Source organism: Euleptes europaea, chromosome 2, assembly GCF_029931775.1.
Source record: "Euleptes europaea isolate rEulEur1 chromosome 2, rEulEur1.hap1, whole genome shotgun sequence".
NCBI lineage: Eukaryota > Metazoa > Chordata > Lepidosauria > Squamata > Sphaerodactylidae > Euleptes > Euleptes europaea.
Window position 1 is genome coordinate 127007266 of NC_079313.1, and position 26712 is coordinate 127033977.

At 46.6% G+C, this 26712-nt stretch overlaps 1 protein-coding gene and 1 non-coding gene across 4 annotated transcripts in view; both read left to right on the top strand.

Annotated features, from left to right (window-relative positions):
• The window catches only part of PHACTR3 (phosphatase and actin regulator 3), a 257734-nt gene that overhangs the window by 122424 nt on the left and 108598 nt on the right, over positions 1–26712 (top strand). For 2 of the 3 annotated variants that reach the window (XM_056843977.1, XM_056843976.1), the window contains exon 3: positions 20572–20751. In XM_056843977.1, coding sequence (XP_056699955.1) covers positions 20572–20751 — 180 coding nt within the window. Of the gene's footprint in view, positions 1–842; positions 921–20571; positions 20752–26712 lie in introns of all 3 variants that reach the window. The other variant, XM_056843978.1, reaches the window with a different exon arrangement.
• On the top strand, positions 24305–24376 carry TRNAD-GUC (transfer RNA aspartic acid (anticodon GUC)). The gene has a single exon. It is a non-coding gene; the product is annotated as a tRNA-Asp (tRNA).

Here is a 26712-nt window from a genome sequence, read left to right on the forward strand (position 1 = left end):
TGAGTGAAAGTACCTATGCATAAACAACCTAAATGAGGCTAAGAGAATGGCCTGTATGTGCTCAGGATCAAACAGTGAAGGTAGGTTAAATGAGGAACTAGGGAACGCACAAAAATTGAGAGTGTTTGAGTTATTGTTTGAGCCTTGGCAAAGGATTGGCGGAGAAATGTGGGTTATATTTGATGGGAGAAGCACGATGATTGTAATAGAGACATGGTCCTATAGGCCAGGGGTGTTGAACTCAGATGTTATGAGGGCTGGACACGACTTAAATGTCACTTGGTCGGGCCGGGCTGGGTCATGCCCTGCCAGCCCAGAGCAAGAGTGGGGGGGGGGGGGGCAGTTGGCTGCCTTGGCTGGCTCACGGGACAGATAAGCGCTCTCAAGGGGCCTGATCCAGTCCACGGGCCTTATGTTTGACACTCTTGCTATAGGCAGTGTGTTGTAGTGGATCAAAGTGCTGGGTTTGCACTGGTGAGACCTTGAGTTCAAATCCCTGCTGCTGCTTGAAGCTCACTGGACAACCTTAGGCTAGTCACCACCCCTTTAGCTTAACCTAGCTAGTTAATAACAGGTTAACCCTATGTATGCCATCCTGAGCTCCTTGGAGGAAGGGCAGTGTACCAGTGTGACAAATAAGCAATACAGTTTGAACAATGGGGAGGGAAGGAGTCTCCCTATCCAAAACCCTCATTTCTTATGTCTCAGCTGCTGTGCCATATCCCAAGCTGGCCCTCATGCACCCATCTGCCTTTGCCGCTGGGGCTTCTTGTGGTGTTCATTTCCATGCTCTGTTAGCTCTGGTGTTCCATGTTGATCATGCTCACCCCCCCTTTTTGCAGTGTTAGAGAAGAAGACAGCTGCCAGGCAAGGTCGGGACGAGCTAATTAAGAAAGGCCTTCTGGAAATTATGGAAACAGGCAAGTGAACAACCATCTTCATGTTTTATTCCCCTGGTCCTTTCCAGAAGAACCTGGAAGCCATTTGAAACAAGTAAACAGCATGGAGGTAGCTCAGAACCCAGGGCAAACAATGAACGAGTCCTGTCTTTGATTTTCATTTAGTGGACGGACTAAATTAAGGCATGGATTCAGCTCCGGTGAAACCCACCACAGGACTTAAAAAAGGAAACGAGGAGCCCCCTGATTTTGGGTGCCCCTTTTTTCCCTCCAACCCATTTGCAACTCTTGTTCCTTTGTATACATACAAAACATGCCACTAGGGTCACCACCCTCTACATGGGTCCTTGAAATCTCCTGGAGTTACAACTTGATTTCCAGAGTAAAGAGATCAGTTCCCCTGGAGAAACTGGCTGCTTTGGAGGGTGGACTCTATGGCATTATACTGGTGTTGCCAGCCTCCGAGTAGAGCCTGTAGATCTCCTGGTATTACAACTGATCTCCAGGCAATAGAGATCAATTCCTCTGGAGAAGATGGCTGCTTTGGAGAGTGGACTTTATGGCATTATACTCTGATGAGGTCTCTCCCCTCTCCAAACCCCAAAATCTTCAGGAATTTTCCAACCCTGAGATGGCAGCCCTACATTATATCCCGATGAGGTCTCTCCCATCTCCAAACCCTGTCCTTCCAAGGCGTCACCCAAAGATCTCCAAGAATTTCTCAACCTGGAGTTGGCATTCCTACTAATTGCCAGCATGGTGTAGTGATTAAGAGCAGTGGTTTGGAGCTGTGGGTTCTGATCTGGAGAACCGGGTTTGATTCCCCACTCCTCCACATGAGCAGCAGAGGCTAATCTGGTGAAATGGATTTTTTTCCCCACTCCTAAACATGAAGCCAGCTGAGTGACCTTGGGCTACTCACACTCTCTCAGCCCCACGTACCTCACAGGGAAAAGCGATTGTAAGCTGGTTTGATTCTTCCTTAAGTGGTAGAGAAAGTCGGCATATAAAAACCAACTCTTCTTCTAATGCCACGTATACATATTTAGGCATCGCCCCTCTACCCTGTTGACACAGATCTTGTTGTTAACTCATACCAACGCTGGGGGGGGGAGTGTTTCATAGTCATTCTGCTTCTCTACATTGCATGTTGCTGCCCTTTTAATTTTCACCACAGCTTCATCCCCCCTGTTCTGAGCCAAGAGCAGCCAGCAGTGAAGCTTCCTATGCACTTCTCAGAGAAGAAACTAAGCATGGCACAAATTCCAGGGTGGCTGAAACTCACCACTTGAACCTACTTATCCTTGTGGTTAATCTGGCTCTTGCTCAAGAGTTGCAAGAACTAGGTGGGAGGCTCTGGGGTGTTCCCCATTTATAGGCTTGCCAGCTCTGGGTGGGGAAATACCTGGAGATTTTGGGAGCCTGGGGAGGATGGGGTTTGGGGAGGGGAGTGACCTTAGCAGGGTAGAATTCCTTAGAATTAAGATTGCCAGCTCTGGGTTGGGAAATACCTGGAGATTCTGGGGCTGGAGCCTAAGGGGGTGGGGTTTGGAGAGGGGAGGGAGCAGTGTGATGCAGTAGCTAAAAAGGCAAATGCGATCTTGGCCTGTATCAACAGAAGTATAGTGTCCGTCTAGACATTAGGAAGAATCTTCTAACAGTTAGAGCGGTTCCTCAGCGGAACAGGCTTCCTCGAGAGGTGGTAAGCTCTCCTTCCCTGGAGGTTTTTAAGCAGAGGCTAGATGGCCATCTGTCAGCAATGCTGATTCTAAGGCAGATCATGAGAGGGAGGGCACTTTGGCCATCTTATGAGCATGGAGTAGGGGTCACCGGGGGTGTGATGGGGGTAGTTTGGAATTTCCTGCATTGTGCAGGGGGTTGGACTAGATGACCCTGGTGGTCCCTTCCAACTCTATGGTTCTATGATTCAATGCCATAGAGTTCAATTGCCAAAGAGGCCATTTTCTCCAGGGGAACTGATTTCTATTGCCTGGAGATCAGTTGTAGTAGAGGGAGTTCCCCAGCCACCACCTGGAGGTTGGCAATCCTACTTAGAATCCACCCACCAAAGGAGCCATTTTCTCCCAGGGAATGGATCTTGGTTCTTCTGGGGGTCAGGTGTAATAGCAGGAGATCTCCAGCCATCCCCTGGAGGGTGGCAACCCTACTCATTTATAATTTTTCAGCCAATGGGTCTTCCTTCTGGCCTGTTCCCACTGTTGTCTTTAGCATATCTTGTACAGGCCACCTATATTCCATCTGGCATATAGAGCTTAGAAGATGCTAACAGCAAACCTACGCACGTGTGGGCATATGGTGCTATGTGTTTTGACAAGACAGCCTGAGTGTGGCGTTTAGCAAGGTGTCCTTGAATGGAGTGGGCTCAGATCCTGACTGCCAATCTCAAATGACAAGACAATAGAAAAGAGCCCCCTCTTGCCGAGACATTTGGGAAATTTGTTCCGAATATGAGCTTGAAATGTAAGCTCATATCTGTGTAGGGTAGGGTCGCCAACCGGCAGGTACTCAAAATGCATAACTTCTACTAACTTAATGAATATAACAAAATAATCCACGTTATAGTTTGTGTGTTAGCCTGGACTGAGGTTCCTAGTGTAGGCTTTTGAGGAAAGGCCCTAAAACAGAATGGAACATTTTGTTTCAGAGCAGCACACTAAGGTGGGGGTTGCTCGTGAGTCAGCACACTGATATGTGCTCTTCTGGGTCAGGAGGCTAGGAAAGGATTTGGCTTTGGTAGTCTGCCATTTTTCAATTTTTGTTCCTTTGAACTCAAGTTTCCAAGCCTCGTGGTTATGGGGCAAAAATACATATGAATTGCCTGCCAAAGGCTAAGGAACAGAAGAGGGTCTTTTGAGCTTGCTTCTAAAAGGTCATCTTCCCATTAGGGTTGCCAACCTCCAGGTGGGGCTAGGAGATCTCCCAGAAATACAACTGATCTCCAGACGACAGAGATCAGTTCCCCTGGAGTAAAATGGCTGCTTTGGAGGACGGACTCTGTGGCATTCTTCGTCTTGATTTTTAATGCGAAGAAGGAATGACGCTGTAACCTTTATATTGGACACGATTTCTTCTTGATCTCTTCTGCAAAAAAATATACTCAGTTAATTGGTAATAAGCTACATAGGTAGTTACATATTTGTCCTAGCTGGATATGTAATTAGATTACAGTCTATTAAAGGACTTGAACTTGGTTTGAACTTGAGGATTTCTGAGAAGGAAAGAAGGCTCCCCTCTACCAGCTTTCGAATGGGAAGGAGGGCCAGGAGAGGCGACAGAACCTGACAGGATTAAAACTGGTTTTTCACACACCCCTTCTCAAAACAGAATACAATTAAGGAGCAGGAGTCATTCCACTTCCCTGTGCCAGTCTTGAAAACTAAGAACATTTCGAAATCCCAGAATGGAAACTAGCCAAGAGTTCAATTCCTACACCAGCATGGTGTAGTGGTTAAGAGCGGTGGCTAGGAACGGTGATTCCCCCACTTCTCCACATGAGCAGCAGACTCTAAACTGGTGAACCGGGTTGGTTTTCCCACTCCTCCACATGAAGCCAGCTGGGTGACCTTGGGCTAGTCACAGTTCTCGTAGAGCTCTCTCAGCCCCACCTGCCTCACAGGGTATCTGTTGTGTGGAGGGGAATGGAAGATGATTGTAAACCAGTTTGATTCTGCCTTAAGTGGTAGAGAAAGTCAGCATATAAAAACCAACTCTTCTCCTCCTCCTCCTTTTCCTCCTCCTCCTTCTTCTTATTCCTGTAGCAGAAAAGCGATCTTGCTCCATCCATCAAGCCAGGTGATTAGGGCAGTGGTCTAGGAGCATGCCTATTTTATCAGGTGCTGTGGAACACAGGCAGGATGGTGCTACTGCAGTTGTCTTGTTTGGGGGCTTCCTAGAAGCACCTGGTTGGCCACTGTGTGAACAGACCGCTGGACTTCATGGACCTTGGTCTGATCCAGCATGGCTTTTCTTATGTTCTTATGACCCTGGAGACCCAGGTTCCAATCTCCACTCTGACATGAAGCTTGCTGGGTGATCTTGAATCGTTTCCTCTTTCTCTCCCAGCATCTCACAGAATTGTTGTGGAGATAGAATGAGAAACAAGGAACCACAGAAGCTCGTTGGAGGTAGGGTGGAATAACAATGTACTACATAGATTAATATGGAGCCCTGTGGTACAGAGTGGTAAGCTGCAGTACTGCAGTCAAATGTTCTGCTCACTGCCTGAGTTTGATTTCGACGGAAGTTGGTTTCAGGTAGCCGGCTGAAGGTTGACTCAGCCTTCCATCCTTCCGAGGTCGATGAAATGAGTACCCAGCTTGCTGGGGGTAAAGTGCAGATGTCTGTGGAAGGCACTGGCAAACCACCTCGTAAACATAGTCTGCCTAGTAAATGTCGTTATGTGACGTCACCCCATGGGTCTGTAATGACAGTGCTTGCACAAGGGACTACCTTTACCTTGTAACATAGATTAGAAGTGCCCAGAGAAGTAGCTGACCTGCTCGACCCCTTTTGCCCAGGGTTACAAATGTTTAGAGGTATGATGTCCATCTAGCTGAAGCCCTTGTATCCTACAAGGTGTAGGATGCTGACAGCCAACATGGTGTGGTAGTTAAGTGTGGTGGTTTGGAGCGGTGGACTCTGATCTGGAGAACAGGGTCAATCCCCCACTCCTCCACCTGAATGGCAGAGGTTAATCTGGTGAACTGGGTTGGTTTCCCCACTCCTACACATGAAGCCAACTGGGTGACCTTGAGCTAGTCACAGCTCTCTTAGAGCTCTCTCAGCCCCACCTACCTCACAGGGTGTCTGTTGTGGGGAGGGGAAGAGAAGGTGATTGTAAGCCAGTTTGATTCTTGCTTAAGTGGTAGAGAAAGTCAGCATATAAAAACCAACTCTTCTTCTTCTCCTCCTTCTCCTGCTTCTCCTTCTTCCCTTCATCCAAGAAACTCAGATTTGTGTACAGGGATCTGCCCTCTCCATTGATATGATGCTCCTATGTACAATTCTATCCTTTTTGGGCATTTGGTTGGATGATGCCCATGTGCATTCCTGCATGTTGGTAAAATACCAAACTAAAAAGAATCTCTGTGCTATCTTAGGTTTTACAGCTTGTCTTCAGTGTGCACCCACATGCAGCAGTAGCGTGAGTGTGTGGGAGATAGCAATGAACTGTGATGGCACTCACATTTGTGCCCAACCACAGCGCATGCCCTTCTGTGCCCCCAAATAACAGAAGATTCCTGCTTTGCAGAGAAGGTTAGCGTCGTTTGGCACTGCAAAATATAGAGAGAAATTTGGAGGCGGACAACTTGGGAAGCCTCTCTCTGTGTGCTTCTCCTTTGGAAGCTGGAGGGAGATTGCTCTGTTGGGTTGCCACTACCTCTTCAGTACCGGCGGGAGATTTTTGGGACGGAGCCTGAGGAGGGTGGGGTTTGGGGAGGGGAGGGGGTCTGACACCATAGAGTCCAATTGCCAAAGCGGCCATTTTTTCTCCAGGGGAACTGATCTCTATCGGCTGGAGATCAGATGTAATAGCAGGAGATCTCCAGCTAGTACCTGGAGGTTGGCAACCCTATTGCTTGGCCAGTTACAGTGTTTGCCTCCGTTGAGCCAGCAAGGCCTCCTTCTTGCCAAAGATGGTCACTGCTGCTGTGGAAGGCTGGCTGTTGTTCCGCCAGCCACCCTGGGACCTCTTCTCTCTGTTTTCTGCAAGAGAGAAGAGGAAAGGTGGAAGAAGGAGCCAGAGATGTTGCTGCTGCCTGACACCAACTTGTCCCCAAGGTCATTCAGGGCTTTCAAAGTCAGCCTCAACTTCCTGTCTGGAACTTCTCAGCAGCCGGTAACATTAAATCAGATCAGCAGCTTGCAAAATCGGCCTGGCTCTGATGTAAGTTTGCAGCGGTCAAGGGATTTGAGAACCCAGACCAATTCATACAAGTGCTTTAAGGACAGGGAATGTTTAAAAATGCTTTAAAAAAGCACACCAAAGAAAAACTAAAATAAAAGGAGAATAAGGAGGGATTGGATATCAGTTTAATATCAAGAACTGGGTGGGGAGAAAGAGAGCTCCCTACTGCATATGGATTAGCCAAAGGCAGGAGTCAGGAAAAGGGTATATTTGTTTTTTTAAGATGCATAAAATAAATGGTGTTGCATTCACTGGTCTGTATAAATCCCTCTAAGAACAATTCACTCTGACCTGGATGACCCAGACTAGCCCGATCTCGTCAGATCTCGGAAGCTGAGTAACCAGGGTTGGCCCTGGTTAGTATTTGGATGGGAGACCATCAAGGAAGTCCAGGGTTCCGATGCAATGGCAGGCAATGGCACACTTCCTCTATTGGCCTCTTGGCCTTGAAACCCCTACGAAGTCTTTAAAAGTCAGCTGCAACTTGAGAGCCCTTTCCACCACCAAGAGCAATTCCAAGCATACTGGAATTAAAGTAAGTGCAGGAGGCGTTATCTTGGCAAATTTAAGCACAGTTTGCACAGGTACTGAGTCCTTGGTTGGTTTAGGGGTAGCAGGAGCTTATCTTTATGTATCAAATTTAATTTATACCCCCCCTGCCCTCATCAGGGCCACCTAGGTGTCTATCTTCTCTTCAAAAAAATACAGAGAAAAAGAAGGGGGAGAAAGCTCTGATAGGAGACAGAGAAAAGATGTGCAAAGCACCAGAGGTCACAACAAGGCGAATCCTACTTCCTTTGCTTAAGGGGAAAGGAACGTATGCATTTGAGCAGAACACTTGCAACTTCGTCTCTTCCCCCTGTCGTCTTGATTTCTGTTCCAAAAGATTAACGGCCTGACATCAATTAACTATACGAATTGGCTGTAGTAATACCCGGTGGAACTCTGTCGAGTGAGACCCGGGACCTGTGGGACCTAGCCCAGTTCTGCAGGGCTTGTAAGACAGAGATGTTCCTCCAGGCCTATGGTTGAGGACAGGGACAGTTTATAGACCAGCTGGCCTCCCTGCCCCTTCCCTGTCTTTCCCTTTCTTTCCCTCCACTTTCCCCATATTCCCTATCCTACCCTTTTTGACCCTTTCCCTGCTGTTCCTTGACCTTCTCCATCACTGATCCTGTTTGCCCTCCTGGCTTTAGGCAGGTTGGGCCCCTTGGAGGAAATGGGCCCTGCAGAGTACTATTGTTGCCATAATCCTTGGTGTATATTTTATAGGGGTTATCATATTAGGGCACCTTCTATGTTTTAAATTGGGTCTAGTTTAGGGTTGCCAACGTCCAGGTACTAGCTGGAGATCTTCTGCTATTACAGTTGATCTCCAGGCAATAGAGATCAGTTCCCCTGGAGAAAAATGGCGGCCTTGGCAATTGGACTCTATAGCAATGAAATCCCTCCCCTCCCCAAACCCCGCCTCCTCAGGCTCCACCCCCGAAGAAGGACCTGGCAACCCAGTTTTATAATTTAATGTGACATGTTTTAATTGATGTGTTTATAGTTCTATATTTTTGTTGGAAGCTGCCCTGAGCCCAGCATTGGCCAAGGGGGTATAAATTCAATTATTATTATTATTATTAATATTAATATTAATATTACATTTATTGTTATGGCCATTGGCCATAATAATAATAATAAACAGTCCTACTGCCTCCAGTTCAGTTTTGGGGGAAACAGTCGTTGGGAAGAAGGTTTCACTGAAGCAACAGATGGGTCATGCTGCACCCTCAAGAACATCATCAAGAGTACAAAGTAGGTTTGGGCATGTTGATAAACCCGAACTGAAAATAAACCTGAAATTAGCCATTTTGGTATCATGGGGGGCATAGAGCCCCCAAATTCACAGTGTAACTTGAAGAGACTCTCATTGCACGACCCCCAAAGTTTGGTGAAGATTGGGTTAGGGGGTCCGATTTTATAGGGTCCAGAATGGGTCACCCCCCCTCCATAGAGAAACGTTGCAAACTTTGCACAACCCTAGTACAAAGGTCACCAAACTGGGAATGGGAACTAAAATAATCAGATTTGTTTTCCAGTGTTTTGTGGAAAATAATTTGCTTTTGCCAAACCCATTCCAAATCCAGAATTTTTTTGAAGGGGGAAATTAACTAATGTGCAAACCATGACAGAGTTAAACTGTTCTCACTCTGCTTCTCTTTAAGAGACACAGAAGGAAGGAGAATGGAGAGGGGCTGTGGCTCAATGGTAGAGTGTCTGCTTGGCATGCAGAAGGTCCCAGGTTCAATCCCCAGCATCTCCAGTTAAAGGGATTAGGCAAGTAGGTGATGTCAAATACCTCTACTGAGACCCTGGAGAGCCGCTGCCGGCTTGAGTAGACAATACTGACTTTGATGGACCGAGGGTCTGATTCAGTATAAGGCAGACCGAGAGTCTGATTCAGTATAAGGCATGTGTTCATTTGTTCATGTAAGAATAGTAAGAGTTAGGACTTAGTTCCTTTCCAGTTTGAGTTCTGGTTATATGATACCAACAGAAGCATCAGGCAAATTTACAGTGCAGCACAGTTGTCTAGTCAGAAGAGTGTAAATAATGGGTAGCCGAGAGCAATCTGGTCTGATCTATGTGATTTGTTCCTGAAACAATGGATGTTTTGGGTCCTAGGGGGTTTACTTTATGGTTGAGTAACATATGCCATTTATTAAACTGTTTAAAATTCACCCAACAATGTCTTTTTAAATAACTGTTCTGATTAAGGGCGAGGTATGCGGCAGTTACATCCTAATCTTTTCCAATTAGATCGTATTTTAATGCAATAGTTTGTGGTTGTCAGATCGGCATTATTATGCAAAGCAGAGAACATTGAATCCTAGCTATCTCCCGTCACACCTCCATGACTTCACAGTTAGCCAACATGGAGTATCTGATATTTCTAGTTTTCTGTCTCTGATTAGATGCCACACTCTGATGGGCGTAGTTCAGATTTCACCACCTCATTTTGTTTTAGTACCACATACCTGATGAAAGCTCTGACCTGGATGGCTTGCCAAATCTTGGAAGCTAAGCAGGATTGGCCCTGGTTAGTACTTGGATGGGAGACCACCAAGGAAGTCCAGGGTCACTACGCAGAGGCAGACAGTGGCAAGCCACCTCTGTTTATCTCTTGCCTTGAAAACCCTATGGGGTCACCGTAAGTTGCCCATGATTTTTTTTAATTAAAATTTTATTGGAGAACAACAATAACAATGAACAATAACAACAACTAAAAGAAGCAAAAAAAGATGATTTCATAATTTAAAATACAATATGTATATATACACAATAAGATAACAACAGAATTCCTATACTACAGCTTATTTCTTTGTTTTCATAGTCACCGTTCCGTCCTGACTGAGCACAACACATTCCCCTTTCTTGCCCTTATTTATAAACTTCTCTATTTTATGTATAGTTTGTGACCATAACTCATCTAAACTTATTGTATCTCTATTTTTCTGATATGTTGTTAGTTTAATTAAAACATACATTCCTTTAACTTTAACCAGCCATTCCTCTATCTTTGGAGCTGATTTTTGTTTCCAGTGCCTGGCAAAGGTCGTTCTAGCAACAGTTATCATATGTAACCCCATACAAAGCTGGTCTTTAGTTAGATTAGGTACTAGATTTAACAGGAATATCTCGGGTTTACATGGGATAAGTTGCCCATGACTTAATGGTATTTTCCACCCCCACTTGATGTAAAAGACATTACTTTGGTTATTCTGATGTTGGTTGCTTCTCATCCTGAAGGTTCAGATCAGATTACTGTGCAGCATCCTTAACTCAGAGTGCCTTTCACCAACATCAAATTGGGATGCCAGCTGCGTCCTAAAAAGGGATTTTTCATCAACAGGTTCCCATGCCTTACTAAGGTCTATGCTTGATTACTGCAACGGGAAATGCCCTATAAGAGCTTGCAGGAGCTTCAACCGATCAACAGTATGGCAGCCAAGTTCTTAGCAGGAATCCTTCTGTACATACTTCACCTGTTCTTCACTGGCTTCCAGATTATTTCTGGGCACAGATTACATGTTGGTTTCGACCTTTAAAACCTTAAGCTGTCTAGAACCAGCCTTTGTCCATAGGAGTATTACCACCAGTTGAAATCATTCTTAGGGCCCATTTCCTTGATGCCCTTGCCTTTGGAGGTCAGGTCCACCGGAAATAGGGTTTTCTCTGCTTCCCAGGTGTGGAACACTCTCCCTAGACATCGTTTGCCACCACCTTGATTTCATTTTCACCAGGAGGCAAAGTCTGTCCTGCTTTCTCAAGCATTTGGAAGATGAATGAGGGGAAGGGTTGTAACTTCTTGTGTTCAGTTAATTCTCTTGTATTGTTTATGGGATCTTAAGGGCAATAAGGTATGCTATTCTCCTTTCTGTTGATTTAGTTTGCAGTTTGAGATAGACAAGGTGGAGGAATGGAACTGCAGCCCACTAAGAGGGAGAGGAGCCCAAAAAGGTTGCAGTGAAAGAGTATAAATAAATCTGTTCTTGAAAAGCAAGGATTCATCAACTCTAATAAACAAATAGTAGTCTAACCAATCAATGAAATCAATAAAAATAGAATAGAATAAAATGGAGGATCAAACACATTTTGATGAAGTCTTTATCAGTGGTCCATTATCGCAAAGTAATCAGACAGCAGATTTTCAAGCTGATGGTAAACTGTGGTTGTCCTAAACCAAGTACATCCAGTGTTCCCTGCATAGATCCACTTTCAAAAACCTAAACATTTAAAATTAAATCTTTTTTATGAACAGATTTACTTATACATTTTTCCTTAACTTTTTTTTTAAGTTTTCAATTTCCCACAGAACAGATTGCTTTTCACAACTCCTAGGACCCACCTAGGGTTGCCAGGTCCCTCTTCACCACCAGCGGGATCTATCGGCTGGAGGCCAGTTGTAATAGCAGGAGATCTCCAGCTACTACCTGGAAATTGGCAACCCTAGACCCACCTCTAAAGCTCACAGTGGCTCACCCAATCTCTCTGTCATGGCAGAGGGTGTGCAGTGATATTCTTAGATGCATCTTAAAAAAGATTTGCGTCCCTATTTAAATATATGCGTCATATTGGCCTGCTTATCCGGTTAACTACTTTCTTCTACCTGTACTCAGCCATAAAAGACACATGGCAAGCAGAGGATAACACGACTAGTGAGAAACTGTCGATACAGTTCTAAACATACTTTCTGGGGAGTAAGGCCAGTGAGTAGATCTGCTTAGGATGGCACCGTGCGTGTATGAAAACACACCATGAGGTAAAACTTCAGTTTGGCCTCAATCGATTTGATACCTCATGTGACACCTTCCATTTATCTCCTGGGTCAATACAATGACTACGATGTTAGTTAGGGCTGTCAAAAAAAAAAATTCGGTACAGTTCGGATTCGGCCGAATTTGACCCTTATGGGTTCGGTACGTGCCGAAGTCCGAACTCCCCCGCTTCGGATCCCCGGTAATTCGGGGGGATCCGGAGTTCGGGGGAAAATTCGGCCCCAGCGCGCCTTCAGAGGGATTCCCTGAAAGTGCGCGGGGGCCCTTTAAACTGATCTGAGCCTCCCAGCTGGGAGGCACAGATCAGTTTAAAGGACAGCCCGCCCCCCTTCAGCGGGCTCCGCTGGAGAGGCGCGGGCTGCCCTTTAAACTGATCTGCGCCTCCCGGCCGGGAGGCACAAATCAATTTAAAGGGCAGCCCGCCCCCCTTCAGCGGGCTCCGCTGGAGAGGCTCGGGCTGTCATTTAAACTGATCTGCGCCTCCCGGCCGGGAGGCACAGGTCAGTTTAAAGGGCAGCCCGCGCCTCTCCAGCGGAGTCCGCTGAAAGGTGCGGGCTGCCCTTTAAACTGACCTGCGCCTCCCAGCTGGGAGGCTCAGATCAGTTTAAAGGGCAGCCCGTGCCTTTCAGCGGGCTCCCCTGAAGGGGGGCCGAATTTGCCGGATTTATTCGCGAACTCCCGAACTCGCTGAATTCGGCCCCCCCGGTTGCCCGCCAGTTTTGAGTTCGGATCCGTCCGAACAGAAAATCACCGAATCAGGGGAAATTCGGTTGATTTTCAGTTCGGACCGAACCGAATTGACAGCCCTAATGTTAGTGCTAATGCTCTCTTCCGAAAAGGGGTTGTCAGTCTCGCCTGGTTTAGAGAGACATTAGAGACATTTGTTAGAGTTGTGTTTTTTCTATGAAGTGTAACCGATTTATTGCCTCGGAGAAAGACTGGCTGTAACTTGAAACCAGCACCAGTTGAATCTGCTCTGCATTCAACACACAATCATGTCCTGAGGCATTTCTCTCTCCCCCACCATCACCCTTTCTTTCTTTCTTTCTTTCTTTCTTTCTTTCTTTCTTTCTTTCTTTCTTTCTTTCTTTCTTTCTTTCTTTCTTTCTTTCTTTCTCTCTTTCTCTCTTTCTCTCTTTCTCTCTTTCTCTCTTTCTGTCTGTCTGTCTCTGTCTGTCTGTCTGTCTGTCTGTCTGCCTCTCTCTCTCTCTCTCTCTCTCTCTCTCTCTCTCTCTCTCTCTGTCTCTCTCTCTCTCTCCTGCTGGAACTCTCTGGCCATTTACGCAGGGTTGATTCTGCTCCTCACTCAATGCTGACTTTTTAAATCTGACCTTTAAAATGACTGTTCATGGTCCCGAGACAAGAGGAGAAAGTCAAACAAATTCCACCACCTGCCACTTGCCTGCTCCTTCATTCCTTCATTTGCATAGCCATTAGCAATAGTCGTTTGCATAGCTAAGCCGCGGCTGGGATTCTGCATGCTTCCTTCAGTGAATGCTTCGATGCGGGGACAGAGCAAAAACAAAGGGTCGCGTTAAAGGGGCTCTTAAGAAATGTGAAGCAGGTATGCGCCGGCTTCGCAGTGATGTCTGGAATGACGGTTCAGCGTGAAGAAATTAAAAAAAAATGTGGGGCACTTCAGCCTGGAACGCTGCTAATTACCAAGCATAATCGGTTTCTGCCTAACGAGACTCAGGCCCTGCGGGACCTCGCTCAGTTCCTCAGGGCCTGTAAGGCAGAGATGTTCCGCCAGGCCTATGGTTGAGGCAGCAGTGGTTAATAGATCAGTTGGCCTCCCTTGGTTTCCCATGCCCTCGCCTCCACTCCCTGAGGGTTTTTACCAGACTAGATCATTGGCCTACTGCTTTATTTTCTCCTGACCTTTAGGGAATATTTATTACTGTAGGTAAGAAATTAGGTGGCCTTTTTTTAATTCTGTGATGTTGTTTTAATTTTTGTGTTTTAATCTGTGTTTTAACCGCTTGTCTGATATATAGTGTTGGAAGCCACCCTGAGCCCAGCTTAGGTTGGGAAAGGTCAGGGTACAAATCAAACAAAATGAATGAATGAATGAATGAAATTGCTTTACCCGCTTATCTTGTTACTCCATCCCTCCACATTGTGGTACATTCTCTGCCTCTTCCAGTCCCTCTGTCCTCTTCAGCATGGTGTAGTGGTTAAGAGCAACGGCTTAGAGCGGTGAACTCTGATCTGGAGAACCGAGTTTGATTCCTCACTCCTCCACATGAGCGGTGGATGCTAATCTGGTGAATTGAATTTGTTTTCCCACTCCTCCACATGTTGCCAGCTGGGTGACCTTGGGCTAGTCACACTCTCTCAGCCCCACCTACCTCATTGGGTGTCTGTTGTGGGGAGGGGAAGGTAAGGTGATTGTAAGCCAGTTTAATTCTTCCTTACATGGTAAAGAAAGCCAGCATAGAAAAACCAACTCTTCTTCTTCTTGAACACATGAAGATGCCTTATACTGAATCAGACCCTTGGTCCATCGAAGTCAGTATTGTCTACTCAGACCAGCAGTGGCTCTCCAGGGTCTCAGGAAAAGGTCTTTCACATCACCTACTTGCCTAGTCCCTTTAACTGGAGATGCTGGAGATTGAACCTGGGACCTTCTGCATGCCAAGCAGACGCTCTACCACTAAGCCACAGCCCCTCCCCTTCTTCTTCTTCTTCTTCTTCTTCTTCTTCTTCTTCTTCTTCTTCTTCTTCTTCTTCTTCTTCTTCTCCTCAACTTGCTTGTTTTGTCTTTTAGACCAAGTTACCTCCGCTCATCTCTCCTTACAGGAAAGGATTTCCTAACCCCCCCATGCCTTATTTTCTTTTCTCTGCACAACTCTGCCCCCACCCCTTCACTCCTCTCTTCCTCTACCCTCGGTGACCTGACCATTTCTTGCCTATAGAAACCGGGCAGCCCTTATCTAGCAGGGCTACCTGGAAACACTTGTCAACATTGATAGAGATCTCTTCCCCGTCTTTGCAGCCTGATACAAAAGCTGAGGCTTTTCCTGAGTGACCAGATTTTTACGGCGCAGCGTGGAAAAAAAAAGAAGAAGATGTGCCTGCTGAACAATGCGGGCGGCTATTAATATGCCCCTGATTATGTACGGGCTGGCTTCAACAATGAGTTGAAACGTAGGCGATGAGCTCTCCCTCCCACCGTATCATAGCAACGGTGCTGCTGCAAAGGCTATTTTAAGAACTGTAACTTTCTCACCGAACGTGATTACGAGGCAGAGTGGGTGGGCTCGGCCTATAAAAACGTTGCGTCGGGAGCTCTGCGGCACGCGGGCCAGGTTTCCCCCCATGTCCTCAGATTGCAAAGCCTCAGGAAACGTGTCTCTGCAGAACAGCCTTGCAGAGAAGAAGGGAGGCTGGCGGGATCAATCCAGAAGCTTGAGTCCCTTTAAATCATCCCTCCAGAAACTTGTAACTGACATGATGACAAGGGGAAGGTGTTTTTTGTCACGAGTTCCTGATTAAAGGCCCCAGAGAAGGAGAAATATGAGTTCTGTAGCCAGAGATCCTTTCTGGTGTTTGGCCAACGTTCCTGGTAATTGCTTTGGCTTGGATGATGGTGCTAGGCTGTCATGTTTGAGAGAGAGAGAGAGAGAGAAGAAGAAGAGGAAGAAGAGTTGGTTTTTATATGCCGACTTTCTCTACCACTTAAGGAGGAATCAAACCAGCCTACAATCACCTTCCCTTTCCCTCCCCACAACAGACACCTTGTGAGGTAGGTGAGGCTGAGAGAGTTCAGAGAGAGCTGTGACTAGCCCAAGGTCACCCAGCCGGCTTCATGTATAGCAGTAGGGAAACCAAACTGGTTCACCAGATTAGTGTCTGCCGCTCATGTGGAGGAGTGGGGAATCAAACCCGGTTCTCCAGATCAGAGTCCACCGCTCCAAACCACCGCACTTAACCACCACACCACACGGGCTCCCTGTCTCACTGTGTAAAAAGTCATGATTTTTTTATTTATTTATTTCATCATTTTTGTGGCCCGCCTTACCAGAGCAAATCCAGGCTCAGGGCAGCTCACACAGCAATAAATATACAATAAAAGTTCAAGTCAAAAAGCCACTAAGTTAAAACAACAAGTTTAAAACAGCCCTGACAATTTTAAAATTACATTTCTCAGTGGCGCATTGAATTGCAATATAAGACCACAGCTGGCCTGCAGGCAGTTCAAACAGATGCATAGCCTGTAGGTAAGATGTAATACACAGGCAGCGGTGGAGTAAGGTAAGGAGGCCAGCGTTTATAAGGAAGAACCGTAGCTGGCCTCAACCATAGGCCTGGTGGGATAGTTCCATTTTGCGGGCCCTTCAGAACTCCATAAGGTCCCGCAGGGCCCTGGTCTCATTAGAAAGACTATTCCACCAGGCAGGGGCCAGGGCAGGAAAAGCCCTGGCCCTGGTCAAGGCCAGCTCGACACTCTTTGGGCTTGATGGGACAGGATAAGGACTGATGGGACAAGAGGATAATAATAGAGACTTGGTCACCCTCAAATTGTTTGCAATGGCTCACTGTGTTCTATCAACTGTTTGGGTTCATGTGCAGTCGGTTTCCAGGACCAACACAACGACCTCACTTGTAATTCCTGGCCAGCGCAATGGGGAACACACTTATTGTAAGGAATCTATATATGTATATGATAAACAGGATTTTGGTGTCGAACAGATTTGTCATCAGAACATGAGACTCCTGCTGGCCCTTGAATGTGGATCTGGGATGCATTTTCTTTTCAAACAAATTTTTATGTGATGATATGGAAATCTAAAAAAAACAAACGAATATGCAAGAAAACTTCCGGTAGCATGAACTCCATGACATATTACATATCCCTGCAGTTTTTAATGGCTTCATATTATAAACATGTTTACAAGATATATGTGGGAATAAATAAGCGTGTCATAAATGTGCCTACTAAACAAATGCCATGTATGTTTCGAGAGCCAGTGTGGTTTAGTGGTTAAGTGGAATCTAATCTGGAGAACTGGGTTTGATTCCCCCTCCTCCACGTGAGCAGCGAACTCTAACCTGGTGAACCAGGTTGGTTTCCCCACTGCTACACATGAAGCCAGCTGGGTGACCTTGGGCTAGTCACAGTTCTCTCAGAACTCTCTCAGCCCCACCTACCTCACAAGGTGACTGTTGTGGGGAGAGGAAGGGAAGGCGATTGTAAGCAGGTTTGATTCTCCTTAGAAGGTAGAGAAAGCCAGCATATAAAAACCAACTCCTCCTTCTCCTCCTCCTCCTCCTCCTCTTCTTCTTCTTCTTCCTCTTCCTCTTCCACTTCCTCTTCCTCTTCCTCTTCATGTCTGATGATTGTATATGTAAGAATGCATTGCCAATCACGACTGCATGTTATGAATACCAAGAACGAAAACCTGTTCTGTGATAGCCTATTCTACTATCTACACAGAAGGCTGTCCATACAGAAATTGTGTAGTATACGGAGCTCTTCTCACCAAGCTCTCACTGGAGCAGAACCTGCATTAGCAGTCGTAGGGAGCTGTCCCTGGTGCCGATTTGCACTCTGCAATTAGCAAACCACTTAGTCATTCGCAATGATCAATATACTGGTGATTGTATGAGCAGCATTAACATGTGGAATAACATTCAACATGCTGTAATTATGTGAATAATGTTAGCTCATTAAAAAGCAACAGTGTTTCCTTGGGGGTTAGCCTAATTATGTGGGTCAGTTTTATTACAGCAGTAGGGAGCTGTGCATCGGCCATAAAGGGAAAACACACAACCCTCAGCAGATCTCGTTCACCTCCACTGCCCAATGCTGTAAATTTTCCATAATCAAAAACATCCCATCAACATCTCACACAGGCTGGAATGGAAAGAGGGGGATTCCTTTCCCATGATGCATTGAGCTCCATTCTTGCTGCTATGAGGATAGGAGGAGGGAGGTAAACAGCTCTTTGTACGGCACCTCATTAAAATTTGCAAGTTGTTCGGCAAGGCACTTCCTATGTCTGAGATAAGGGAATTATCTCAATTATTTAAAAACCAGCACAATGCCCATCAACATGTCATCAAGGCAGGGAGTATATAGAGGCTTGTATGTTACAAGGATCCCTGAGGGATGCAATGCAACTCTGTGAGTCCAATGCACAAAGACAGATTGTGCCCTTCCTCCAGATGATTCCCTATCAGTGAGGGCTGGGCCACCTGGTGTCAGGTGCAGTTAGCATAATTTGCATTCATCACAATATCTGTGTGTAAAATGCCATCAAACCGCTGCCGATTTATGGCGACCCCAGCAGGGGCTTTTCATGGCAAGTGAGAAGCAAAGGTCATTTGTCATTGCCTTCCTCTGCAGAGTCTTCTTTGATGATCTCCCTTTCAAATACCAACCCTGCTTAGCTTCTGAAATCTGACAAGATCAGGCGATACCCTGGTACTTTCTTTCCCACCTACATCATAAAGGCTTCCCTAAATGCAGGGCTTTGGTTTTCCTCCTAGGAATGAATAACAACTATTTACTTATTAAATGGGGGGGGGGGAGAGTGATGCACTTGAAGACACCATTTGGAGAGTAGGCTAAACCTCTCTCTTGCCCTTAGTAATCCCAAGCATTGAGAATGAACTCTATCTTCGTAGATCCGCCTCTTTATTTCATAGAATCATAGAGTTGGAAGGTACCATCAGGGTCATGTAGTCCAACCCCCTGCACAATGCAGGAAATACACAATCCCCTCCCCCCATAACCCCAGTGACCCTACACACCCAGAAGATGGCCAAGGTGCCCTCCCTCTCATGATCTGCCTATGGTCATAGAATCAGCATTGCTTACAGATGGCCATCTAGCCTCTGCTTAAAAACCTCCAGGGAAGGAGAGCTTACCACCTCTCGAGGAAGCCTGTTCCGCTGAGGAACTCCTCTGTTAGAAAATTCTTCCTAATGTCTAGACAGAAATTCTTTTGATTTAATTTCAACCAGTTGGTTCTGGTCCAACCTTCTATTTGCACAGCACAATCCTGTTTCTTGATCCCAGTAGTATGGGTCAATATCAGAAACTGTCAGCCCATTCCTGAAGTGGGGATGAGCCACTGTGGCTGGGATGGAGCAGCTGAGAGGCCTCCTCAGAGTCTTCCCGGCCTCTGTGGAGAGGGGGAAAGCCTTTTTTCTGATATAAAAATTGTAAGAACGAAAGGCCCTCCTGGATCAGACCAAGGCCCATCAAGTCCAGCAGTCTGTCCACACAGCGGCCTACCAGGTGCCTGTAGGAAGTCCACAAACAAGACGACTGCAGCAGCACCATCTGCCTGTGTTCCACAGCACCTAATATATTTGGCATGCTCCTCTGATAATGGAGAGAATAGGTATGAATTATGACCAGTATCCATTTTGACTAGTAGCCATGAATGCCCCTCTCCTCCATGAACATGTCCACTCCCCTCTTCAAGCCTTCCAAATCGGAAAAAAAATGTTTTTTCCCCCCATAGGGGAAAGTGAGCCTGTGCCACCTTAAAAGGTGGTGCAGGCCTGCAGGAGTCCTGGGAGGCATTCCCAGGCTGGAAGGGGTTAGGAAGCTGACTAGAGTCAGCTCCACCCCTGGGAATGTCCCGGGAATGCCCCCTCCCCCACGCCAGCACTACCATTCTATTCCGGGATTTAGTTCCTAGAGAGGCTGTGCCGGCGATGGAGCCTTCTGCAGTTCTGTGGTGCCCTGATGCTGACTGGAATGCCCCCCGCGCCGGTGTAAGTGCCCCTTATTCCATTATAAGAGGACACTTACGCTGGCATGGGGTCACGCCGCCTCCACACCACTTTTGGCCCCCAACCTCAGGAATGGGCTGTGTCTTAGGGAGATTCATCTACAACCCACCTTCCCCAAATCTTCAGAACTCAGATGGGCAACAGTTCCTCTCTCGCACCCTCTCCCCCCTACTTAGCAGTGCCTTGTAAATCTGTCATAGCACTGCAAAGCAGGAGACTACCTCCAGTGCAATTATTCAAAAGAGCCCTACTGTGGAGAGGAACATTATATAGGATGAGAGCATGCTATATTTGACTCAGCACTGAAGCCAGCATGGTGTGGTGGTTAAGGGCAGTGGTTTGGAGTGGTGGAGAACCGGGTTTGATTCCCCCACTCCTCCACATGAGCGGCAGAGGCTAATCTGGTGAACTGGATGTGTTTCCCCCTCCTCCACACGAAACCAGCTGGGTGACGCTGGGCTAGTCACACTCTCTCAGCCCCACCTACCTCACAGGGGGTCTATGGTGGGCGAGGGGAAGGGAAGGTGATAGTAAGTCTGTTTGATTCTCCCTTAAGTGGCAGAGAAAGTCTGCGTATAAAAACCAACTCTTCTTCTTGTAAGGGAGATGGGCTTCAGTTATTCATTAATGGTTTAACTAATGCGAGAATGTCATGGTGTCCTAGATTCTGAAGTCAAAGCATGCACCGCTGATGGTGCCACCAGAGCAATGCTGAGTGACCCTTCATCCCCCTCATGCCAGGCACTTACCTCCGAAGAGTCGCAGCAGGAACATAGATCAGCCACAGCCAATGCCACCTCTCTTGGCGAGGAGCTGCATTCGGAAGAGCTGAGAGAAGATTCAGGTATTGGCTATGAAATGGTTTGGGGCCTTTTTGTCCCCCGTGAGGTGCAGACGGGGCCATGGGATACCGGAGACAGTGGTAGCATTGGATCAAACTGCCCCCACCCCACCCCTCAGCTCTCCCCTGGCTGGTTGCAAAAGAGTTTGCTAGGCCAGAAGCTCCCAACCATATTGCTGAGATGGATGTGAATGTAATGCTATATCCTTCACATAATGGGGAGCAGGCGAAGGAAACACACTTTGCAAGTGGACTTTGCTACAGGGTGTGCTGGCCTTGGGCTGGACCAGATGTTCCATTGTGTCCTTATAGCTCTATGAATGTCTCATTCTAGGGTTAGGGCCATCAAGAGGATGCTACTAACTGCTCCACTCAGGGTTTATTATCTCATAGAGATAGTTCATGCAGTCAACAAATCTCACGTGTTGGGTTCCAGGTGGGTGCAGGGCAGGTGATGAGCTCATAACACAGGTGGGATTGCATGGGGGATGGTGAGCATCACTGCAAGGAAGCTCAGTACACAGCTGCTATGATTCATTTGTTCGGCAGCTCAGAAAGGGCTGTCTGGATCATGAAAGTTGCTGGGGCCACATGGCCACCTTCCATTTGGAGATGAAAATTGGTCCCTCCGTGTATCCTGGTCAGATTGTCATCCCACCAGCGGGCCTTCAGTTTCCCAGAGGCTATTTAAAGTAGTACTGCATGATGATTGTCAACTGAGTATTGGAGAAGTTTGTGGGGAAAGGTTTGACGAGGAGGACCAGTTATAAGCACTTAGTACCAAGAGGGTTCCAATCAGGGTGAAGAATGGTCTTTTATCTTCTGCAGTGTAGTAAGCTGTCTGAACTAAAGCATGCAACAAGATGGACAATCAAATAAGTCGGTAAATAATAGAGAACCTTGAAATAAGTTGCATTGGTGGGTTGAAATCCTGGGGAGGGGACTTGTGGTCTGATGCCTAACTCTTCATGCAACAACCAGGAGAATTTAATGGGATTTAATGTTTGCTATACCTGACTTGGATGGCCTAGGGCTAGCCTGATCTCATCAGATCTCAGAAGCGAAGCAGGATAAGCCCTGGTTAATATTTGAATGGGAGATCAGCAAGGAATACCAGGGTTGTTATGCAGAGGAAGGCAGTGGCAAACCACCTGGGTTAGTATCTTGCCTTGAAAACCCCATAAGGGGTTGCCATAAGTCGGCTGCAACTTGACGGCACTTTACACACACACACACTCCTTCATAGAATCCCTTAATGAAAATCTGGAGAAGCTGAAATCCAAATGTACATTTTCAGTTTAATTTCTCAGGAAGCAGAAGCAGAGGAAGCAGAAGGAGGAGAAGAAGAAGGAGAAGCAGGAGAAGAAGAAGAGTTAGTTTTTATATGCCGACTTTCTCTACCACTTAAGGGAGAATCAAACCAGCTTAAAATCACCTTTCCTTCCCCCCCCCCCAACAGACACCCTGTGAGGTAGGTGGGGCTGAGAGAGTGTGACTAGCCCAAGGTCACCCAGCTGACTTCATGTGTAGGAGTGGGGAAACACATCCAGTACACCAGATTAGCCTCTGCCACTCATGTGGAGGAGTAGGGAATCAAACCCGTTTCTCCAGATCAGATTCCACCACTCAAGAGACAATGTGGCATAGTGGACAAAATATTGGGCTTGGAAGTGTTGGAGCTGGCCCTGAACTTGCTCAGCTGGGTGACTTTGGGATTGTCACTGTCTGTCCGACAGGCTAGCCTACCACACTAGGTTATCCTATAGGTAAAATGCGGGGAGACCAATATAAGCTGCCTGGCACTCCTTGGCGGAATGCAGGATTCTAATGTGGAAAATGAAAAACGGGTTGGCAAATCTAGGCGTTGTCGTTGTCGCGATGTTTCTAGCATTGTAGCGAGCACTTTACAAAACAAGGTTTAAAAAGGAAGATCCCTTTTGATGATGCAAAGTAAGTTAATTGTGATGACATCTCCATTCAGACAAATTGGATTTGTTAGCCTGTGTTTCAACAGCAGGGTAGATGACAGACGGAGAGAGGACAACACAGGCCAGGAAGGTCAGGGATGAATAGGTGCAACTGTGTGCGTAGTTTTAGTCGGGAATGGGGATTAATAGGTAGGGCTGTTGATTCTGTTCGGCCCGAACCAAAAAACAGCCGAATTCCTCCCGATTCGGCGGTTCTTCGGTTCGGACGAACTGAACCCAAAAAAGGGGGGAACTGGGGAGCCAAATTGGCCTAGTTCGGGGTGTTCCCAAATGAATTCGGCCAATTCAGGTCCTTTAAACAGATCTGCGCCTTCCAGCTGGAAGGCGCAGATCTGTTTCCCCCTCCCCCCGTGCGCCTCCATGGAGCTTCCTTGGAGACCCGCGGGGTGCCCTTTAAAGGGAGGCGCAGATCTCTTTGAAGGGCACCCCGGCCGGGAGGTGCAGATCTGTTTAAAGGGCACCCCACCTGGGAGGCGCAGATCTATTTAAAGGGCCCCCCGCACGCCTTCAGGGAATCCCCCTGAAGGTGCGTGGGGGGGCGAATTTTTCCCCCAAACTCCGGATCCCCCCAAATTTCGGGGATCCGAAGCGGGGGAGTTTGGACTTCGGCACGGTTCGAATAAAAATGGGCCGAATTTTGCCGAAGCCGAACTATACCGATTTTTTTTTCAACAGCCTTATTAATAGGTTAAGAGGTGGGATTAGAAGAGGGCTGTGCAAACACCTACAAAAGAATCATGGAATCATAGAGTTGGAAGGGCCACACAGGCCATCTAGTCCAACCCCCTATGTTTTCAGCATGACAATAGTTCTTCTGAGGAAACTAAACAGCCCTCAAAGAGCCCTCTTTTGGCTCATCTCCTTAGTGTTTGTCCAGCATCTTTTGCTTCCCAGTTAAACTCCATCATGTTCTTCTTAGCTAAGTCTTCCTAGCCAATCAGTGATCATAGCAGCTTGGATCTTATGAACAAATTCTGAGCACTACATAGTCTCTGCTGTGGAGCATGCTTCCTCTTGTACTGGCACTTCCATACTCACAAAGGCTCATTGAAAACTGTTGACTGGGTGCAAACAGCTGTGCTAGAACAAAAGGAAGCACACTTCCGGGCAGAGACTGTCTATCACACATAGAACTGGTTCATAGGGTAGCCAATCTGGGATCATGAAGTCAGTTGAAAGTGAGGGCAGGAAGCATTGCATTCACCCTTTGACCTCTGTTCATGGCCAACCCTGAAAAACTGGCAAAACAGAGGAAGGCACTTGTCAGAATTCTTGTGAAAATGTAATGTTTCAGCTCAGCACTATTTTTGAAGAGGGGTTTGAAGCAAAACAGTGAGGCGACTATCTAGGTTTTCTGGGAGAAAGTTCCAGGCATAAAGAGTAGAAAACAAGAAGAGGCAGAGTCATTGAAGGGAGCAAGAAATCTTCAGGCCATTGAACTGGAAGACCAAATCTGTCAGATATGGAACTAGAGAGAGAGAGAAGGACATGAAGGATTTTGTAAATAAGGTCAAAGAGCTTGTGCAGGGTATGGGACTGGATGGGAAACCAGTTTTGGGATTTCAGGAGGGGCTGTGGCTCAGTGGTAGAGCATCTGCTTGTCATGCAGAAGGTCCCAGGTTAAATCCCTGGCATCTCCAGTTAAAGGATCTGGCAGTAAGTGATGTGAAAGACCTCTGCCTGAGACCCTGGAGAGCCGCTGCCAGTTTGAGTAGACAGTACTGACTTTGATAGACCGAGGGTCTGATTCAGTATTAGGCAGCTTCGCGTGTTCAAGGACCTAGACAAAGAAACAAGAACAGGTGAATAGGTTTGGCATCAGAGGTCTCAAAAGACCTCTGAAGGGTCTGTGGTAAACCTGTCACCACTGCGACAATGTAACCAACTAATAGCTTCATGGGTGCAAAGGCAACGAATTGGGTATTTGAAGCATGTGTCCATAGCAGGGGCTATAAAATATTGATGGGGAGCGTTCTGGTTTTCTCATCCAAAGCAGCAGCAATATTCCTTTCATAAAATATGCCTATATTTCACAGCACATTGCCCCCAGTGTAGATACGTTATGATTAGACATCAAATATTTATTAACACGGAAGGGAAAAAATAGTCTCAGCCGCGCTGGGAAATGCTGTTGCCACAAACAGCAGTGTTGATAAAAATAGACTTTTTAGCTTTACTGAACAGCAGCGACATTTACAGCTGTTCAGAGACATTTGGAAGATCCTCTTTCAAAGGGTTTGGATGAACAAGGGGGTAGCGACACAATGAGTGCGGCACGGATGTAACATTTCGACTTTATTGCATACAAAGAAAATTATCTTAATGCTGTGAGTTTCCTCCTTTTGCTGCCCTCTGCTGTCTGAGCTTTGATTCTCCATTTGTCTTTGATTTTGTTTTGCCGAGCTCAGCTCTGCAGGTTCCTGAAGACGCAAAGCAAGTTAGTTGTGGCTACATCCCCATGGGGTTTGTGCATCATAACTAACAGTGCATTCCTGAGCTTTCCTGGGAAGAGCATGAGTGGGAAACTGGAGGTCTGCAGTAGGAGAAGGAATCAGCAAAAAAAATCCCCTGTCTATGGCAGACCACCAAGAAAGTCCAAAGTTGCTATGCAGAGGCAGCCAATGGCAGACCATCTCTGTTTGTTTCTTGCCTTGAAAACCCAGTGGCCAGCAGTGACTTAGGGGCACAGTTCACTACCAGCTGCCTTCCACAGCCAGGAGCCCGGTTCAAATGAGCGGCTTATCCTGAGCAAAGTCATGCAGATGAGCGCTTGCTTTAGCTTATGCGCTTGCTTTAGCTTATGTCCTTGCATTATGTACTTATGTACTCTCCATGCTTTAGCTTATGTACTTGCATTCTCTCTAGCTCCTGACAGGACTGCAACTCTGATGGATCCCTGGAGGGAAGTCCTGATGGTTAATCTTTTTTTATTATTATTATTATTTGGTAGTATGTGGACATGTCTCCTGCCTGTAATCAGAGGGGGAATTTCAGCCACCGCTTGACCAAGGTGCAGAAAAGAGCTTGAGAAGGTGCAGAAAAGAGCAACTGAAATGATCAGGCGGCTAGAGCAAATGCCCTATGAGGAATGGTTAAAATGCTTAGGGCTGTTTAGCTTGGAAAGAAGGCGGTTAAGGGGAGACATGGTAGAGGTCTATACAAGTATGCATGGTATGGAGAGAGTGGACAGGGAGAAGCTTTTCTCCCTCTCTCATCATACTAGAATGCGGGGTCATCTGCTGAAACTGGAGGGTGACAGTTTCAAAACTGATAAAAGGAAGTATTTCTTCACACAATGCTTAGTTAAATTGTGGAACTCCCTGCCCCAGGATGTGGTGATGGCTGCCAACTTGGAAGGCTTTAGGAGGGGAGTGGACATGTTCATGGAGGAGAGGGCTATTCATGGCTACTAGTAAAAATGGAGCCTAGTCATAATACATACCTATTCTCTACCATCTCAGAGGATCATGCCGATTATATTGGGTGCAGTGGAACACAGGCAGGACGATGCTGCTGCAGTCATTTTGTTTGTGTGCTTCCTGGAGGCACCTGGTTGGCCACTGTGTGAACAGACTGCTGGACTTGATGGACTTTGGGCTGATCCAGCATGGCCTTTCTTATGTTCTTATGTAAATGTTTCCTTTGTGGCCCTAGGCTTCTTCTCCTTCACTCTCAAGTGGATAATGTTCCACAAATGGTGCTGACAGATGGATTTTTTTACTTGCGGGAGGGGTATCCGAACCTATCCAGTGTGTGTTACTCCAGAGTCCAGTGATTTCAATGGAACTTACTCCCAACAAAAGTGTGCATAGGATTGCAGCCAGGATCATTTAAAGCTTATGGCACTGATATATCCTTTCTTTTGTTAAAAGGGTTGTATCCACTCCTTGGGCGACCTCTAGCTTTGAACACAGCAATTGCCGATTGTTTCTTCTTTGTCTTCTTTTATTTTTGTCCGTCAAGTTGCAGCCGACTT